Raw genomic sequence first — 19,897 nt, forward strand, 5'->3', positions numbered from 1 at the left:
GGACCGGGAGTGGAGGTAGGGATCTCACGGGAGCGGCTGGAGTGTAACATGGAAGACTGGGTGGCCATCAAAGAAGGCACCGCAATGGATGGTATGAGGTTGTGGCAGGGAATTCGCTTTTTATTCCGCGGAAAGCCATGACAAAGGGGGTGGGCTTTCAAAGCCCAGGTACCTGGGGGAGGGGGGAAGGGGCAAGGATACCCCTCGATCCTCCACCTCATGCCAGCTCCCACCAGAGGCCAGGCACCCAAAGGTGGTCTCTGATTATCTCCCCCCGACCACACCCCCCCCTTGCACCTGGGGCCTCGGCAGTGGGGGATGGGCGACAGCTCTCAGGGGGTGGGCGGGGCAAGGCTCCCCGAGAGCAGGGTGTGGCTAGCGGTCTAGAGGATCGTGCTGGGCGGCCAGGCGATGCTGATAGGGCCGAATTCAACCTCCAGTGCTTGTCAACATCTGGGAAGCTGGGGAGGCTCGCCCCTCCCGGCTGCACTTCCTCCCGCCCCCCCCCCCCCCCCCCCCGCCTCCAGGGCAGAGGCTCGCGGATCCGCGGAGGCCCGCAGCCGGCGGCCACCACCACACCCTGGCCCCAGCCTAAGAGGTAAGTCCAGGGACTGAGGCTGGGGAGGGGGGGCGACCGCCTCGTCCCTCTCCCACCCCATCCCCCAAGCCTGGCAGAGAAAGATCCGGGAACCGAAGCCCGAGTGGGCTCCAGGCTTCTCCAGCCAAGAGCTAGGGGTCCGCGGGGGCTTTGGCTCCATGCACCCTCCAGACCCTTTCGTGGGCTGCCTGGGAGGTAGTGGGGTCCTAGGAGGTGGGGTAAGAGTTGGGGAGACAGCTGTTGCCGCTGGGGCTTGGTCAGCGTGGAGCGAGGGGGTGGCCAAGGAGGTAGAATGGGCCAGGATTTGCTTGGGGATCTAAAGCTAAGCGATGAGGTTTGGAGAAAAGGAAGGATGCCCCGGTGCTACTGGGGACAGAAAGGTGGTGGATCATGTCTTTGAATTAAGGCAGCCCAGCAGCTCTTCTGGTTCGGTTAGTGGGCCCATAGGCAGTCCACCCTCTCCACCTCCCACCCCAGCCCATTCTCTGTCCACTCCCTCCTGCCTTGCTGTCTCCTGACCCAGCTCTATTTTGTCTTCTTCCTTGTACTCACTGGGTTACAAAGGCTCCCCCACCCTGGTTGGTGCTCCACCCCTTGCCTTGTGATGGAGGCTGTGGTTGTCTTTTTTCCGTTTTCAGTGAGATGGTGCTTGTCAGCTGACCTCCCTGAGCCCAGTCCCTAGGGCTCCCCTGACGAGTGTGTGTGAGTGTGTGTGTGTGTGGGGGGGGTTCTTCCTGGTTTTGAAGCGTCTACACAGGTGGCATTTGATACCTTCAGACATAAGTCCGACTGACACTACAGTGGGGCTGTGAAAGAATCTCAACACTGAAGAGGAACATGTGGCTTTAGATCGAGAGGGTTTTAGACCATGCTCAGCCAGTAAGTCATTTCCTTTTTCTGAGCCTGTTATCCTGGCAGCAAAATGAAGGGTTTGAGGCTGGAAGTGTGGCCCAAGGAGTAGAGTGCCTGACTAGCAAACAAAGCCCTGAGTTCAAACCCAGAAACAAAAGAAGGAGCAGGAGAAGGAGATGAGGAAGAGGAAGAGGAGGAGGAAGAGGAGGAGGAGAAAGAAGAGGAGCAGGAGGAGAAAGAGGAGTTTGATAATCCAGTGGTTTTCAAGTTTCCCCAGCGTTGAGTGATGCACCCCATGGCAGCAACGTGTGCTTTTATCTTTTTTGAATGTTGGCCACTGAGCAAGATGTTATGTACAGAAAGTTACGCTGTGAACACACTATTTGTTGCCTTCAGAGCAGGGACTGGGGGCTTCTCAGATCTGGAAGTCCCAGAGGGAAAGTTGGAAGGTAATCATGACTCTCCTATGGAACAATGTCAGAAGCAGCCCTTCGGTTCCCTAGCCTCCATCCCATTACTCACACATGGCCATTCTTACAAAACAGGCTTCCTCCTCCCCTCCCACGCTGCCCTCCCTTCTGGCTCACTTCCCCTCCTGTAGGGTTGTGCACCTATACTGTGGCTCTTCTTACTCTCTGCTTCTAAACATCTCCTTTTGCAGGCTCCAGCCAAGCCTGCCTGACTTAGGACTGCATGGAAGACGGACCCCTGGCATCTCCGTCACCACAGAGGAGCCAACTGTAGTTAGCTTCTTCCTCCTCCTGAGATGACTTCACCATCGAGCCCCCCACCTTTCAGACTGGAGACATCCGATGGAGATCAAGAAGATGGCACTGAGGTGGTCAAAGGAAAGCCTGGGCCACCCCCGATGGAGTCCCCATTCCAGGGTGAAGACCGCAGCTTCTCCCCTCAGATCAAAGTGAACCTCAACTACCGAAAGGGACTGGGTACCAGGTAATGAATGCATCAGATAGGGGCGGGGCAAGAAAGCAGCTCTGTGTGAACAGAGCACCCTGAGTGGCAGTCAGTGGCCAGTCCAGCACCAATGCCCCTTCCCTACAGCCTACAACTGACGGGGAGCCTGACAGGCTGACCTCTGCCCTCTTTTCTTGGATTGCTTCCTTCAGAAATTTCCTCATACTTGGTCTTCCCCCCTCTGAGGTCATGTTCACCCACTCTAGTTCAAAGGACTCAACTGCTCCTCCAATATCCCTTCCATGCTCTGATGTCTACCCCATCATGGTCCCTCTCTGAGGGTGGCTAATTCCCGAGAGAGAGAGAGAGAGAGAGAGAGAGAGAGAGAGAGAGAGAGAGAGAGAGAGAGAGAGAGAGAACATCAGGAAATGTCATGAGTGCTCCTCAGTTCTGTTCCAAGGCTAAAACTGTCACCCAGGCACTGTGAACTCTGGCGATGGGAAGACAATTGGATTCTGCTTGAAGTCATCTGAGCTTTGATTTTCCTGTGGTCTTTCTACTAATTCAAACTGTGAGCCTGAGGATCCTGCTTTCAGTCCTACAAGGACTGAGAAGGCTGAACTTGGCTTCCCTTTTTATTTTATTTTATTGTCAGGGTGATGTATAGAGGAGTTACAGTTATATTCATCACACAGTGGGTGTGAACATTGTTGGCTTCCTTCTTGTATGGAGTGGGAGCAAGAGTGACAAGGGAGCAGATCATGCTGTAATGAGGCCTCCAGCCCCAGCCGCCAAGGCTAGAGCCTCCTGTGTTATTAGGGCTGCAGACCATGGCCAAATTCAGCACCAGGCCTGTGCTGAAGACCTGTGGGGGGTTCTGAAAGCCAAGTGATAGAGGCAAAATAGGCTCCATGAAATGCCTTAGACCTCAGTGTGGTCCCTCCGTGGCTTCCCTACTCTGGACTGTGATGCTGTCCGGGAGTAGGGAGTGGTTTGTTCAAATGGCTACATTTTTTCTTTTTTTCGGGCTAGACAGCACACAGGACTGCTGAGCCAGCGGGAACTGGCTCTATGATCAACACATCACAACTGTACAGCTTAAAATGTGAGGGAGCCCATCTATCACCCCATACATAAGAGAATCACTAGCACTTACTGGTTTGGCTCATTCCACAGGAGCTGTTACGTTAGGACCTGAGGTTCCCCGGAGTGTGAAGGAGACCTGCCCACTTTTGTCCCTTTATATCTCCTGTTCATGAATCCAAGGCCCCCAGCGCCCAACTGGCCCCTGTGGATACTATTACAGCTCAGAAGGGGAATGCCTTCTCCGCATCTTCCTTCTCCCTCACTGAACACTGCTAGATTCCAGTGAGCACCAAGGCTCCTCTGCGGCCTGCAGGAGAAATTTCCCAGAACTGTGGCTTCTCAATAAACTCTGGTCAGTGACACTGACACTTGTCAGTGTCAGAATCGTGCAGTATTCTCACTGTTTCTGGGAAATCTCTTGCTGCCAAGACTAGAATGTCTCTGGAGATTTGGAGTCAGGATCTGCCATTAGATAGCCACCGTGAGAACCCTAGTTCTGTGCTGTGTAACTCTGGGCAAGTTCCTTTAACTCCTTATTTGTCTAGTGAATCAAAGGATCAAAGGATGACTCCGACCCACAGGCTACAATGTGGATGAAAGGTGCAGAAATTTTTTGTAAATTAGTCAATAGTTGATTTTGGAGAAGAGAGGAGAGGAGGAAAGACCTTTTTACCTTATTTATTTAGTGATTTCTCTAGCACATGCTAGAAAAATGCTCTACCACTGAGCTGTAGCTTCAGTCCCTTCCACATTCCCCACCCCCATTTTTTTTTCTTTTGCATTGGTCTTGAGGCTTGAACTCAGGGCTTCCATGTTGTCTCTAACTCTTTTGCTCAAGACTAGCATTCTATAACTTTTGGCTTTTTTTGATGGTTAATTGGAGATAAGAGTCTCATGAACTTTCCTGCCCAGGCTGGCTTTGAACCATGTTCCTCTGATCTCAGCCTCCTGAGTAAGCGAGGATTACAGGAATGAGCCACTGGCCTCTGCCCACTTCCCTTCTTTGAAATCAGTGGTGAAGGCAACTACCATCAATCTGCAAGCACCTCCTGCATCCTGTGCAGACCCACACAAAAGTTCAAGGGCACCAAAAGTATATGTGCTAGAATAGAGCCTGTGGTCTAATGAGTCTTTTGAGAGATGAAGCATCAGGTTTCAGTGGATGCTGAAAACTATCTGTGATTACTAGTCATGGGGACACAATTAACTAATGTCCTAACCGATTCCCTCCTCCTCATGTGGAGTTCTGAGACCTTGGGGTCTCTGTGGCTTGCCTTTGGGGGACAGAGGCCATCAGAAAGTAGCCATGTAAGCAGAGGGCCATGCGTTGCTCACTGGGTACCCTGAAAGGGTTCTCTGGGATGGGACTTTCTCCTAGAGTGGCTATGGCCCTTTTCCACCATGAGTCACGAACCACCCTTCCCACAGACAGCAGGACCCCAACCGCTTTGATCGTGATCGGCTCTTCAGTGTAGTTTCCCGAGGTACCCCTGAGGACCTGGCTGGACTACTTGAGTACCTGCGCCGGACCAGCAAGTACCTCACTGACTCAGAATATACAGGTAGACTCTTCCTTGGGGGTGTCCTTTGTGATCTCGTGTCCTGCATGCTGAGAAAGGGGCTGGGTTCTCCAAGCTGGTCTGAAGCAGCTGTTCTTAGCAATTCTCCTGATGGAAGCTTGGCTGGTATCAGCAGGGCCCTGATGGGTGGAGTTGACTGAGGATCATTACAATAACCCTGGAGTATCTCCAATGGAAAACTAAGCTTAAAAGTGTCCAAGCGACTTGCTGAAGGTGATGGAGTCATTAAGTGGGAGAGACACGCATAAATATTGCCCTGAGTATTTCTCTCTCTTTCTCTCTCTCTCTCTCTTGCTTGCTCTCCCCCCCCCCTCTCTGTCTCTCTCTCGCGCCAGTCCTGGAGTTTGAACTCAGGACCTGAGCACTGTCCTTTTTTCTCAAGGCCAGTAATCTGCCACTTCAGCCACAGCACCACTTCCAGCTTTCCTCTATGTATGTGGTATTGAGGAATCAAACCCGGGTCTTCGTGCATGCTAGGCAAGCATCTATCACTAGGCCAAACTCCTGGCCCCCTGAGTATTTTATTTATTTATTTTTTTGCCAGTCCTGGGCTTGAGCTCAGGGCCTGAGCACTGTCCTTGGACTTTCTCAAGGCTAGAGCTCTACCACTTGAGCCTCAGCACCACTTCTGGCTTTTTTCAATGTATTTGGTACCAAGGAATCAAACCTGGGTCTTCGTGCATGCTAGGCAAACACACTACCATTAAGCCAAACTCCTGGCCCCACCCTGAGTATTCTTTATTAATAATGTTGCATGTGTGATTAATTATGTCTTAGAAATTTAGTTTTGAGGTTTTTTTTGGCCAGTCCTGGGGCTTGAATTCAGGGCCTGAGCACTGTCCTTGGGCTTTCTCAATGCTAGAGCTCTGCCACTTGAGCCAGCACATCACTTCCAGTTTTGGGGGAGGAGGATGTGGTCTTGGGGCTTGAAATTGGCCTGAGAACTGTCCCTGAGCTTTTCAACGCAAGGCTACCACTCTACCCTTGAGCCAAACCCCACTTGCCATTTTCTAGAAGTTAACTGGAGATAGGAGTCTCAGGTCCTTTTGTGCCCGAGCTGGCTATTAACCTTGATCCTCAGATCTCAGCCTCCTGAGTAGCTAGGATTACAGGCATGAGCCACCATGCCCTATACTTCCAGCTTTTTCTATGTATGGAATACTTAGGAATCGAGCCCAGGTCTTTGTACATGCTAAGCCACTAGGCCAGACTCCCGCCCCAGTCTTAGAAATTCAGTATTTAAGCCAGGCCCGGTGACTCATGCCTATAATCATAGCTACTCAGGAGGCTGAGATCTGAGGATTGTGGTTCAAAGCCAGCCTGGGCACTAAAGTCTGTGAGACTCCTATCTCCAATTAACCACCAGAAAACCAGAAGTGGTGCTGTGGCTCAAGGAGTAGGGTGGTAGCTTTGAGCCAAAGAGCTCATGGACAACACCTAGGCCCAGAGTCCAAGTCCCATGACTGGGGAAAAAAAAAGAGAGAAACTTAGTGTTTAAGGTAGAATTTATAGTCATATCTATAGCAGTTGTCTGGAACATTGGTACCCTGCATTGAGGTTGTATTCCCACAGGTGTATGTGTGGAACAGTCATCTTCTTTTATCCTGCCATTGGCTTCTGGGCTTGCACATGCTGCAGGTAGCCCAGCTGCTCCAGGTCTGAGCACCAAGATGGTACCTTCCCCTTTCTTTCCCACAGAGGGCTCCACAGGGAAGACATGCTTGATGAAAGCTGTGTTGAACCTTCAGGATGGGGTTAACGCCTGCATCCTGCCACTGCTGCAGATTGACCAGAAGTCTGGCAATCCCCAGCCTCTGGTCAATGCCCAGTGCACAGATGAGTATTACCGAGGCCACAGTGCTCTGCACATTGCCATCGAGAAGCGAAGTCTGCAGTGCGTGAAGCTCCTGGTAGAGAATGGGGCTAATGTGCATGCCCGGGCCTGTGGCCATTTCTTCCAGAAACACCAAGGAACTTGCTTCTATTTTGGTGAGTGGGCCTCTCTTACTTACATTGAGGCACACAGAGGGTAAGATCTTGTCCAAGATCACATGGTTAGGGATTGGCAGTGCTGGTACTTAAACCCAGGTCTGTCTGATTCTGACATCCTGCTTCTAACCCACCAAGCTAGTTAGAAGCAATTAAACCTTTTTTATGTATGTATGTATTTATTTTTGTGTGGTTACTAGGGCTTGATCTCAGGGACTGGCTGCTGTCCCCTAATGATTTTGCTCAAGGTTGGCACTGTACCACTTGAGCCACAGCTCCACCTCCAGCCTTTTGCCAGTTAACTAGAGAAGAATCTCACAGAGTTTTCTTCCCCAACTTAGCTTTGAAGTGTGAGTCTCAGATATCAGCCTCCTGAGCAGGATTATAAGCATGAACCTGCAGTCCACAGCTTAAGAAATGTTTTATTTCCTTTGATTAAGGAGAATGAGCATATACCCAGACTGACCTGTGTCAAGACTCAGGAGTGGGAAGAGGGGGTAGTGGGGTGGTTGTAATGGATCTTGTGGTAGTTGGGGATATGACTTATGTGGTAGAGTATGTGCTCAGGATATAGAAAGATCCTGAGTTTGATTCCTGTCACTGGAAAAACAAAAACAAAATTCCCAAAGTAATTGGGTCAATCAAAGTCTGAATTAATGAGCTGTGCTCCTGGGTTCTGGCAAAGAAGAATGAAAGAAACAGAGGAGATAAGGACCTGAGTGGCTGACTGCTGTACTGCACCCTTAAATAGTAATGAGGTCTGACTTGCTTCAAGAATGCTTGGCCTGCCAGGCATGGTGACTCATACCTGTAATCCTAGCTACCCTGGAGGCTGAGATCTGAGGATCACAATTCAAAGCCAGCCAGCACACTAAAGAATGTGAGACTGTTATCTCCAGTCAACCATTAGAAAACCAGAAGCGGGGCTGTGGCACAAGGGGTAGGGTGTAGCCTTGAACTGAAGAGCTTAGGGACAGTGCCCAGGCCCAGAGTTCAAGCCCCATGACTGATTAAAAAAAAAAAGGAAAGAAAGAATGCTTGGCATTTCCCCAACCCACAGTTACATTCCCCAAATCACAGGTGAGCTGCCTCTATCTCTGGCCGCATGCACCAAGCAATGGGATGTGGTTACCTATCTCTTGGAGAATCCACACCAGCCAGCTAGCCTGCAAGCAGCCGACTCTCAGGGCAACACAGTCCTGCATGCTCTGGTGATGATTGCTGACAACACGCCTGAGAACAGCGCGCTGGTGATCCGCATGTACGATGGGCTTCTTCAACTGGGGGCCCGCCTGTGCCCCACTGTGCAGCTTGAGGACATTCGCAACCTGCAGGGCCTCACACCCCTGAAGCTGGCTGCCAAGGAGGGAAAAATTGAAGTGAGTGCTGTTCCTCTCCATTTTTTTTTTTTCAGTGAAACACTCCTGTTAGTAACAAAATTCCATGTGCACCTCTGTGTGAGTCAGCTTCCTGTCCTATGACAAAATACCTAGGAAAAATCAACGTAAAGTAGGGGGAGGGATTTTTTTTTTTTTTTTTGCCAGTCCTGGGGCTTGAACTCAGGGCCTGGGAACTGTCCTTGATCTTTCTCAAGGCTAGTGCTCTACCACTTCTGGCCTTTTCTGTGTATGTGGTACTGAAGAATTGAACCCAGGGCTTTGTGCATGCTAGGCAAACACTCTCCTGCTAGGTCACGCTCCTGGCCATTTCCAACTTTTTGATGGTTATTGGAAATAAGAGTCTCAGAGACATTTCTGCCTGGGCTGGCTTTGAACACAATCCTCAGATCTCAGCCTCCTGAATAAGTAGGATTGCAGCCATGAGTCGTTGACACCCAGTTCCAACCTGGTGGTTTGTTTGTTTGCTTGTTTAACATATGAAGCAGCTTTTATTTTCCTGTTTCCTTCATAATTTTCACTCTGATCATTAACCCCTTTTCATTTCACATTCTCTTAGGCATACATGTATTATCCTTTTATATGATCATAAAAAATCTGTTAGTCCAGCCTGGTTGTTTTTAGTTGGGTATTTTGCAGATGAAGTCTCACAGTCTTTACTATATGAGTTGGCTTTGAACTGCTGAGATTCTCTGGGTCTCAGTTTCCCGAGCAGCTGGGATTACAGACGTGAGTCACCAGTTCCTGGCTGTAACTTTTCTTTATAATGGACTTAGTACTTTTTTTTACTATAGTATTAGCATATTTTCTCCCATTTAAAATTAATTATGTGCCAGCCGCAGTGGCTCACGCCTGTAATCCTAACCACTCAGGAGGCTGAGATCTGAGGATCACGGTTCAGCCAGCCTGGGCACTAAGGTCCACGAGACTCTTATCTCCATTTAACCACCAGAAAACAGGAAGTGGCACTGTAGCTCAAGGGGTAGGGCAGACCCAAGTGTGCCTGGGAGGGGCTTGTGTCCATCTGCTGCTGCTCTGAAGAGGCAGGCAGCACTATCGGGGCCTATCAGGCAAACTAACATGACCACTCTGTAGATTTTCAGGCACATCCTGCAACGGGAATTTTCAGGACTCTACCAGCCCCTGTCCCGGAAGTTCACTGAGTGGTGCTATGGACCTGTGCGGGTGTCACTGTATGACTTGGCCTCTGTGGACAGCTGGGAAGAAAACTCGGTGCTAGAGATCATTGCCTTTCATTGTAGGAGTCCGGTGAGCCAAGGGGATTTGGGTGTGCCAGAAGATGTTTGCAGAACACCCGGCAAGATGGGTCAGGACTGCTTGCTGACCACACCTACCCCCTCCTTGTGCCAGCAGGGTGTGACCACAAATCCTGGCAGGCATAACCCTGACCCCGGCCACTGGGCCTAAACTTATACTCAAGTCTCACCCACCAGGGGATCATGCCAAGGTCCCTGTGGTGACTCCTGATGCCTCCCTGAGGACTCACTTGCTCTGGACTGGAGGCGAGGCCCTCAGTCACACCTATCTACAGGAGGGCTGGGGGAAAGGCAGGTGGAGAGGGACCATCTGGGCTGCTGAGGTATAGATGTCTCCTCCGTTGCCCTTAGCCTTTGCATAGAGTCTGGTATAACATGAATGCCCATCTCTACCTGCTCTCCAAACTCTGTCTGTATCTGTGCCATGTTCTTTCCTCTCTGCCCTAGCACCGACACCGTATGGTAGTTTTGGAGCCGCTGAACAAATTGCTGCAGGCCAAATGGGATCTACTCATCCCCAGATTCTTCTTCAACTTCCTGTGCTATCTTGTTTACATGCTCATCTTCACCACTGTTGCCTACCACCAGCCTGCCCTTGATAAGGTAAGAGCCAGGAGGGGGCCATCCTGGGGCAAGCCTGCTAGAAATAACCTTAGAAGACACGGGGAAGAGAGAATGGACACCATCCTCATTCTCCAAAAGGTCACAGGGAGGCAGAGGCAGCTTGAGCAGTGTGCCTGAGCTTTTAAAGAAGCCAGCCCCTTAGTACTAAAAATCAGGATAGCCAGTGTTACTAAACATGCCCTTATGTGAAACTGGTTTCTAAGTGGTTGACATCTATTAACTAACACATCTCTCACACACAGAGAGACAAAGGACTAAAGTGTACTGTTGAGGTTAGACCTGAACCCAGGCAGTAGCTGCAAAACCAGCATACATAAATGCTATATACCGCCTGCCTCTCAAAGAACTTGAATCCAGGATTCCTTCCTGCACCTGGGTTTCCTCAATGTGGCTTCTCCATAACGCAGGCACAGAATGGTCCCTTAGCTGTGACTCTTAAAACTGTAGGCCCAAGGCACCAGGTCTTACTGAAATGTGTGTGTGTGTGTGTGTGTGTGTGTGTGTGTGTGTGTGTGTGTGTGTGTGTTTAGCAGGCCTTCCCGCCGATGAAACCTACAGCAGGAAACTCCATGCTGCTGCTTGGCCATGTCCTGATTTTGCTTGGGGGAATCTACCTCCTGTTGGGCCAGGTGAGAGTTCCAGCTGACCAAGAAGCAAAACTAGGGTTCTCTACTGGGACCTCTCAGTGAGTTAATCACAAGCTCTTTATTGATGGGAAAATCTTGCCCCTCCCAGACCAACCGGTATCACTGCAATGGATAGTTCCGGCCTGATACTCCCTCTGCTGTGCTTTCTAGGCTACCCGAGGGGTGGCAGGTGGCTACCCCTATTCTTGTGCCTGGAGTACAAGTTGTTGGCAATTGTGGGGCTTGAACTCAGGCCCAGAGCTTCTGACCCTTAGCTCTTTTGTTCAAGGCTAGTTCTCTGCCACGTCAATCTACAGTTCCATTTTTAGTTTTCTGGTGGTTAATTGGAGATAAGAGTCTCACAGACTTTTCTGCCTGGGCTGGCTCTGAACCATGATCCTCAGATCTCAGCTTCCTGAGTAGCTAAGATTACAGGCGTGAACCACCAGAGCAAGTTTTACCCACTCTGTTCTCCTTCCTCCTTCACAGACATGGTACTTCTGGCGCCGCCGCTTGTTCATTTGGATCTCCTTCATGGACAGCTACTTTGAAATCCTCTTGTAAGTGAGTCTCTCATGCCTCATCCTCTGCTGTCTCTGAGGCTTGGGAGAGGTGAGTGTGGCAGAGGACAGCAGGCTAACTTTAGAAGCAAGGATACAGCATTCCAGGAGGTCGGGACTTGAGTATGGGTCAGTGTTGGGACTCCTGGCTACCATTCTAGTCAGGAGCCCTTTGTACTCCCATCCTTGTAGTTCATGATAAAAGCCCCACTATGTCTCCAGGGAGATCATGTAGTATCACACTGAATCATTATTATTCTTAGTTTACAGGGGAGCAAGTTGGAGCCCACAGACACTAAATAATTTGCCCAAGATGGGGAGCTAGCTCTGATTGGCTCCAGACAGATGGAGGGTACCTTAAGTCACCAGACTGTGGTGGGAGAGGGCAGTGGTGGTTAGCTGGGCAGCAAGAATTTGGGGAACATTGACAGACAGCCTGGAAGCTGACTGAGTATCTGTGTCCATGCAGCCTGGTCCAGGCCTTGCTCACCGTGCTGTCCCAGGTTCTATGCTTCATAGCCAACGAGTGGTACCTGCCCCTGCTTGTGTCCTCCCTGGTGCTGGGCTGGCTGAATCTGCTTTACTATACACGAGGCTTCCAGCACACAGGCATCTACAGTGTCATGATCCAGAAGGTGAGAGATGGGGTAGCCTGGTGGGGAACTAGACTCTGAGGGCAGCCAAACTAGGCAGTAGGGTCAATCACAACCCCAAATGACAACTTTTCTCTTAGGAAGACAGGTGCCTCTTCCCTAGCTGATGAGGAGGGCATAAACACACGTCTGTGTCACTCACCAAGACACTTACCAAATACTACCTTAAGTCTGAGCATGCATGCACCTGTTCTCCATCTTCACATTTATGCAGACCCATGCATATATACTGGTTTGCAAGTGTCAACATGGGAACATGTATGTTCTTCATGAAGGAACAGCACAAACACATATAGCTGTGTGCCTATGTCTTAGGACAGAGAGGCATCTCATCTGCAAGCATCTATATTCACGTATTTATTCCACAAATGTTAAGAGAGGACCCATGATGGCCAGGCCCTGTTCTTAGTGATGGGAATATAGCAGGGAATGAAACAGACAAGTCCCTACTCTCCTGAAGCTGACCTTCCAGGGGAGAATGGAAATGTTCAGAAAAGAAACCTAAGCCAGGGGCCAGGAGCGTAGACTTGCAGTAGAGTGCTTGCCGAGCATGCACAAAGCCCTAGGTTTGATTCCTCAGTACCACATACACAGAAAAAGACAGAAGTGGTTCTGTGGCTCAAGTGCTAAAACACTAGCCTTGAGCAAGCCCAAGGACAGGCTGGGAGAGTAGCTTAGTGGCAAAGTGTTGGCCTAGCATATATGAAGCCCTGGGTTCAATTCCTCAGTTGCAGATACACAGAAAAAGCTGGAAATGGCGCTGTGGCTCAAGTGGCAGAGCACTAGCCTTGAGCAAAAGTGTCCAAGGACAGTGCCGAGGCCCTGAGTTCAAGCCCCAGGACATGTAAAAAAGAAAGAAAGCCCAAGGACAGTGCCCAGGCCAGGCCCAGAGTTAAAGCCTCAGGACTGGCAAAAAAGAAAAAAAAGAAAAGAAAAGGGGCTGGGAGTTCGGCCTAGGGGTAGAGTGCTTGCCTAGCATGCATGAAGACCTGGGTTCGATTCCTCAGTACCATATACATAGAAGAAAGCCGGAAGTGGTACTGGGCTCAAGTGGTAGAATTCTAGCCTTGAGAAAGTCCAATGACAGTGCTCAGGCCCTGAGTTCCTGCCTCACAGGACTGACAAAAAAAAATTAAAAAAAGAAAAGAAAGGAAAAAAAAAGAAAAAAGAAACCTAAGCTAGCACAGTGGCTCATCACAATGTCCTAGCTGCTCAGGAGGCTTGCATCTGAGAATGGAGATTCCAAGACAGCACAAACAGGAAAGGCTGTGAAACTCTGGGCCAGGAGTATGGTCTAGCAGTAGAATGCTTGCCTAGCATTCAGGAAGCCCTGGGTTTGAGTCCTTGGTACCACATACACAGAAAACGCTGTAAGTAGTACTGTGGCTCAAGTGGAATAGTGTTAGCCTTGAGAAAGCTCAAGGACAATGCTCAGGCCCTGAGTTCAAGTCCCAGGACTGACAAAAAAGAAAAAGAAAAAGGCAGTGAGACTTGTAACTTCTATAAGCAAAAAGCTGGATGCTAGCTGGGTGCAGTGACTCATGCCTGTAATCCTAGCTACTCAGGAGGTGAGATCTGAGGATTATGGTACAAAGCCAGGTGGGGCACTGAAGTCCATGAAACATTTTTTTTTTTTGCCAATCTTTGGCTTGGTCTCAGGGCCTGAGAACTGTCCTTGGGCTCTCTACCACTTGAGTCTCAGCACCATTTCTGGCTTTTTTCTATGTATGTGATACTGAGGAATCAAACCAGGGTCTTCATGCATGCTAGGCAAGCACTCTACCACTAGGCCAAACTCCCGGCCCATAGGTATTTTTATTGTGTATATCAGTACTGGGGCTTGAACTCAAAGCCTAGGTGATATCACTTATTTTTTCTCTGTTCAAGGCTGGTGTTTTACCACTTGAACCCTACCTCCACTTCTGGCTTTTTTTGCTGGATAATTGGAAGTAAGAGTCTTACAGACTTTTCTGCCTGAGCTGGCCTTGCACTTCAATCCTCAAATCTCAGCCTCCTGAGTAACTAGGATGGCAGGCACCAGCGCCCAGGTCAAAGACTCCCTCTGTTAAGTGTGTCTCCAGAAGGCTCACATATGCATTTACATGTATGTGCATGTCTGCATGTGTGTGTCCATATATGTACACATGTTAATAGGAGTGATGTACTATGTGGTGTACAGGGCAGTAGCTCAGCCACATAGCTTCCCTTCCTGGACTTGTGTTCTAGGTCATTCTCCGGGACTTGCTCCGCTTCCTGTTGGTCTACTTAGTTTTCCTTTTCGGCTTCGCTGTAGGTAAAGGTCACCCTGGCCCTGCCTTATCCCACCTACCCTGCAGCCCCTCAAAGCTTCTTGTTAGTCTCCCAGGCTGAGGACTGTCTTCCACCTTCCCCCATAGCCCTGGTGAGCCTGAGCCGAGAAGCCCGGATCACAGGAGGCCCCGCAGGCCACAATGCCACAGAGGCTGCCCAGCTCAGCACAGGACAAGAGAAGGAGGAAACCCCGTACAGGGGTATCCTGGATGCCTCGCTGGAGCTCTTCAAGTTCACCATCGGCATGGGCGAGCTGGCCTTCCAGGAGCAGCTGCGCTTCCGTGGGGTGGTGCTGCTGCTGCTGCTGGCCTACGTGCTTCTCACCTATGTGCTGCTGCTCAACATGCTCATCGCCCTCATGAGCGAGACCGTCAACAGCGTGGCCACAGACAGCTGGAGCATCTGGAAGCTGCAGGTGCCCCTCCCCCACCCTTCCTGAGTTCTGAGGCCACTGTGGCGTACAGGGACCTGGCTTGAGCTGGTCCCACTGTGGATGTCCAGGGCTTAGCATCTTGTTGGGTGGGCTCAGTTCAGCAGGGCCAATCCCTAGACTCCCAGGTCCTTCCTTCGTTGCTTCCTCGAGTTATAAGGACAGGATAAGCTGACTGGTATGGAGTGTTCAGGACAATGCATAGCACACATTAGATGGTCAATGTGGGGTTCACTGTGACCACTAGCGTCATTATTATCAAGTATTATTATTGGTAGGGATGAGGAGCCCGCTTCTGGGCATTCCATACAGCCAAGAACAAGACAAAGCCCTTTCCCTTACAGAGCTTCCATGCTATGCTCTTTGTATACAAAATGGGGCCCGTTTGGTAAGTGATGAAGTCAGGTGGTGAAAACCTGGGGTTGCTCCAAACCCAGGATCACTGTGGCATAGTGATAGAAACCCACTGACAGTGAGCAGAAAGGTGGGTCTTGGACTGTTGGTGCAGGAAGATCCTTGCTGGGGAGTCTGGACTCTGCTGCTCAATCACTGCTGCCCTGGGTCCAGTCCCTCATCTTCCATGGGGCCTCAGTGACTTCATCCACAAAGCTCTGTGCCCCAGGTGCTCTGGGCTTGCTTGGGTGCCAGTAGGTATGTACATGTGAGGGGGAACAGAGCAGATTCCACACCTGTTGGTGTGGAATTCTGGAGCCTGAAATGTTAGAGCAAGTCAATGTCAAGCACTTCTTTTTTTTTTGCCAGTCCTAGGCTTGGGCTCAGGGCTTGAGCACGGTCCTTTGACTTTCTCAAGGCTAGCACTCTACCACTTGAGCCTTAGCACCACTTCCGGCTTTTTGCTATGTACGTGGTACCGAGGAATTGAACCCGGGTCTTCGTGCATGCTAGGCAAGCACTCTACCACTAGGCCAAACTCCTGGCCCCTGTCAAGCACTTCTTACATGCCAAATTCCCAACAACCATCTCAGGGGTATCATCCTCACCTGAGATATCAGGTCAGATATTACAGCTGGATTTGAGTCCATGGGTGTAGTAGACCAGAGGTTATACTAGAAAGTGCTATAAGCATCGTCCTATCCCCCTTATCCTGTGTCTCTTCCTTCAAATGGGGTCCCTAGCCACTCTGTCTGATGTATCCTTTGTCCGCAGAAAGCCATCTCTGTCTTGGAGATGGAGAATGGCTATTGGTGGTGCAGGAGGAAGAAGCAGCGGGCAGGTGTGATGCTTACAGTTGGCACCCAGCCTGATGGTAGTCCAGACCAGCGCTGGTGCTTCAGGTGAGCAAGTGGTGTATGGATGGATGTGGTGACCTAGGGGTAGCCTTGGACCATTCACCATACAGGCTAGCCTTACTCTTCTAAAAAAGCAGAGGATGTCTGCAAGAGCCAGGTCTGGTGGAAGAAGCAGGGCTGAGGAGCAATAGGAGACTTCACAGGGCAGGTCCAGGGCCTGTCTGGTCAACTGCCTGTCCCAGTGGCTTACAGGGAAGGCCCCTCCCTGGTGATTCCTGACTCCTCCTTTTGGCTAAGAAGCCAGTGTTTCAGGCTCTCCCTACCCCCCACTAGTCTTGCTGTAGCTTCTCTGCACTCCCTCAACCCAAATTATTCAAGCCTGATTTCACAGCTATAACCCTTTCCATGGAGATCAAGTCCATTACTGCTCAAAGCAGCAGGAGAGGGAACATGATGACAGATTTACAGTGCAGATAAATTTAGGAGGCAGTGATTGGGCAGGTGGAGAGGGAAAACATCATGAGAATAGCCATAAAAAGGCCCCCAGCATCTGAAGCAGACCTGATCACAATTTCTCTTCTCCTTCAGTGCTAAGCACCCTGGGCTTCTGTGAGCAGTAGTCTGAGAGCCATAAGGACTTGTAGCTCATGGGATGTGGGCGGTCCAGTGCCCTGAGGAGGAAAGCAGAGAAACCCCATCTTCCTCACGATCCCTGTGTCCATCTACTGTCTATATATTTGGGGGCAGGGGTGTGGTGCCTCTCTGGGGCAAAGAAGGCTGAACAGCTGGCTAATGTTATTCTCTCAACCACAGGGTGGAGGAAGTGAACTGGGCTTCATGGGAGCAAGCACTGGCCACTGTGTGTGAAGAGCCATCCGGGGCAGGCATCTCTGGTGAGTAGTTGTGGGGTCAGAGCTCCTGCCTTGGGGAGTGTGTGTGTGTATGTGTGTGTGTGTGTGTGTCTGTCTGTCTGCTGGGCTACATAGCCTGGGAGTTTCTGGGGCAGGACTTTGCAGCTGTACCCATTCCTGCCCCTTCCATAGGGTTGGCCCCTCCTTTCTTTTCCCTGCCTCATCTCTGCCTCCTTGTGCCCCTCACCCCCTGCTGTCCTCTCCCCCTATCCAGGGTATACCCTTTGCCCATTCAGTTGGCTATACTGAGGATGAATAACTGCCTGACAGGCATGAAGGAAACAATTAGGGAGTACTCTGGCAGTCCAGATGGCATCTCTCTGGCTCTGTGGGTGAGGGGGAGGGACTGCCCAGTCTGACAGGCCAGCCTTTCCGACTCCAAAGCTTCTCTCAGTGCACATGTCCCCAGCCCCTTCATACCTGCAGGAAAAGCCATTTTCTGTGTGTCCTTTCTGTTTTAGCACAGTGACGGCCCTCCCCGTCCCCACCTAGCTGCCTCCACTGAGACTAACTCTGGAACCACCCCAGAGACCTGTTAAGAGGATTCACTTTCTTATCCTTTCCAGAACTTCCCAGAGCTCCCACATTAGTTTCTGTTAACTCTTCTGTGTGATCTCCTCTTTCCTGTATAATGCCACTACCCTGTGTCCGTGGCCTCCTACTCCCCAGGCCAAATGCCTTCCAAGCTTTCTGTGAGGCCTGCTGTGGAGACAGTCCACTGGCCTTCTGCTCCGAAGTCTGCTACATCCCCAGGGGGAACACCTTGGGGCTGCCTGGCAGGGGGCATGTATGGGACTCCACACTCAAATGGGAGGCTTTGAGAGTCTCCATGTCATGTGGTTCTGCTGCCCTTCACCCTTTAGGCAGCTATTTGCTCCTGAGCTTCTGCAGCAGTGCAGGACAATTCAGTCTGCACCCCCAACCTTCAGACAAATCTGTGTTCCAGACCTATTCCGCTTCATTCCTGCTAATGCAGACAGACACTTCACGTAGCCTATGTTATCCAATGCCTGACGGGCCATGCTTCTGTATGGACGATCAAGGCCCAGAATGTTGTCTGATGCAATCCGCATAACTTGGTCCATGTGGCAGCTGCTCAGGCTCCAGTGCCCTTGTTTTTCATAGTTTCTGACTCTGCCTTGTCTGAGTATCTAAACCTACTACCTTCTCTAGGGACCCCCTATCTAACTTGTTTCTTTTTCATTCTTCAGCATGTTTTGGCTGTTCTCATTTCTGACTCTTTGCCTATCACCTACACTTCAGAGGGGAGGGTTTTGACTGACATATGGCAAGGTTTTAGGAGATGCTCCTAGAAGGAGCAAGATAGGGAGAGGGACTGCAGGGCCCCATGATCACCTGTGCTCAACAAGGCATTATGGTTTTCATGGCTGGGGCTTCCTCCTGTTTCCCTAACACCTGCCTCCAGGAAATACAACCTGGGACCAAACCACAGCTCTTCTTATTGTATTTACAGGCTCTTCAAAGAACCCCATTTTATCTTCCCAGCCTGTGGAGGATCAGGATCGTGACTTAGAAAAAGAACATCTGCCCCTCCAAGTTCTCCAGTCCCACTGATGGCCCAGATGCAGCAGGAAGCCAGCAGTGCAGAAGGGCAATCTTCCTAGTTATACCTGTTAGCTCTGGGGCTCTTGAATTTTGGTTGTAAATATGAATATAATTTTTTTCACAACTAATTCTTCTGGATGTATTATTTAAGCAAAATTGCTGGGACCCTAAGGTTAGTAATGTCTGCAGGTCTCAATGTGGGAAGGGGGTTCAGCTGTTCCTACCCCTCACTTAGGCATAAATAGCTCTTCTGGCTGGGTGCAGTGACTCATGCCTGTCATTCTAGCTACTCAGGGAGACTAATATCTGATGATCAGGGTTCAAAGCCAGTCCGGGCACTAAAGAATGTGAGACTCTCCAATTAATCACTAGAAAATGGGAAGTGGGGCTTGACTCAAGATAGGGTTGTAGCCTTGAGCTGAAGAGCTCAGGGACAGTGCCCAAGCCTAGAATTCAAGCCCCACGACCCATAAAAACAAAATAAAACAAACAAACAAAAAATCCTCATCCCAGGGCCGGGAGTCTGGCCTAGTGGTAAAGTGCTTGCCTAGCATGCACGAAGACCCAGGTTCAATTCCTCAGTACCACATACATAGAAAAAAGCCGGAAATGGTGCTGAGGCTCAAGTGGTAGAGCTTCTAGCCTTAAGAAAGTCCAAGGACAGTGCTCAGGCCCTGAGCTCAAGCCCAGGACTGGCAAAAAAAAAAAAAAAAAAAAAATCCTCATCCCAAACCTGGGGGCAGGCTGCTGCAGACCGAGGTGCTGTGTTGTGGTTGATGTGATGGTAGCAAACAGAGCTTCCTTTCTCCCGCTGCCCAGGCAGGCTTTGAAACAAGATCCTCCCTCAGATCTCAGCCTCCTGAGTAGCTACAAGTATAGTCATGATTCACTAACACTCAGCCTCCTTTGATCTCTTTTGCTCAGACCAGGTTATGGATTATTGCCTTCTTTTCTACTGCTTCCTAATTATTCTCTGAATAAGAGCCAGAGATGCCTTCCTAGGAGATAAGGCTCATGGTCTGTGTTCTCCCAGAAAAGCCACCTCTGCAGGAGTCTGGCTTCTTCTAAGGCTGAGGCACCATTTCCTTAGGGTCTGTCTGCATCACCTCTCCCTGGCTTTCTCAGCTCTCTATGGATTTCTTCTTTTTGTTAACAGGGAAATTTTATGAAAAGTTTTGAACACTGTTCACCAGTACTAGGGGCTTGAACTCAGGACCTTGTGCTCTTGATGAGCCTTTCCTTTTTCTTTTCTCTTTGTGAGCTGTTTTTGCTC

The 19,897-nt window shown here is 50.2% G+C and overlaps 1 protein-coding gene across 2 annotated transcripts; it reads left to right on the forward strand.

The window, feature by feature from the left end:
• The first annotated feature begins 508 nt into the window (after positions 1–508).
• Positions 509–18,737, forward strand: Trpv2 (transient receptor potential cation channel subfamily V member 2). 2 transcript variants are annotated; one of them, XM_090349510.1, is made up of 15 exons: positions 509–598; positions 2,112–2,404; positions 4,880–5,013; positions 6,730–7,020; positions 8,101–8,399; positions 9,513–9,686; positions 10,142–10,297; positions 10,849–10,947; positions 11,434–11,504; positions 11,974–12,139; positions 14,384–14,450; positions 14,554–14,882; positions 16,065–16,192; positions 16,961–17,040; positions 18,533–18,737. In XM_090349510.1, the coding sequence occupies exons 2-15, from the start codon at positions 2,217–2,219 to the stop codon at positions 18,631–18,633; spliced, it is 2,283 nt and encodes a 760-aa protein (XP_090205636.1). In that variant the 5' UTR covers positions 509–598; positions 2,112–2,216; the 3' UTR covers positions 18,634–18,737. The 2 variants fall into 2 exon arrangements, with proteins under 2 accessions (XP_090205636.1, XP_090205637.1); XM_090349511.1 differs by having other exon boundaries at positions 10,852–10,947.
• Positions 18,738–19,897: the final 1,160 nt, after the last annotated feature.

The sequence above is a fragment of the Megascapheus bottae genome, chromosome 17 (genome assembly GCF_031878675.1).
Source record: "Megascapheus bottae isolate mThoBot1 chromosome 17, mThoBot2.hap1, whole genome shotgun sequence".
Lineage (NCBI taxonomy): Eukaryota > Metazoa > Chordata > Mammalia > Rodentia > Geomyidae > Megascapheus > Megascapheus bottae.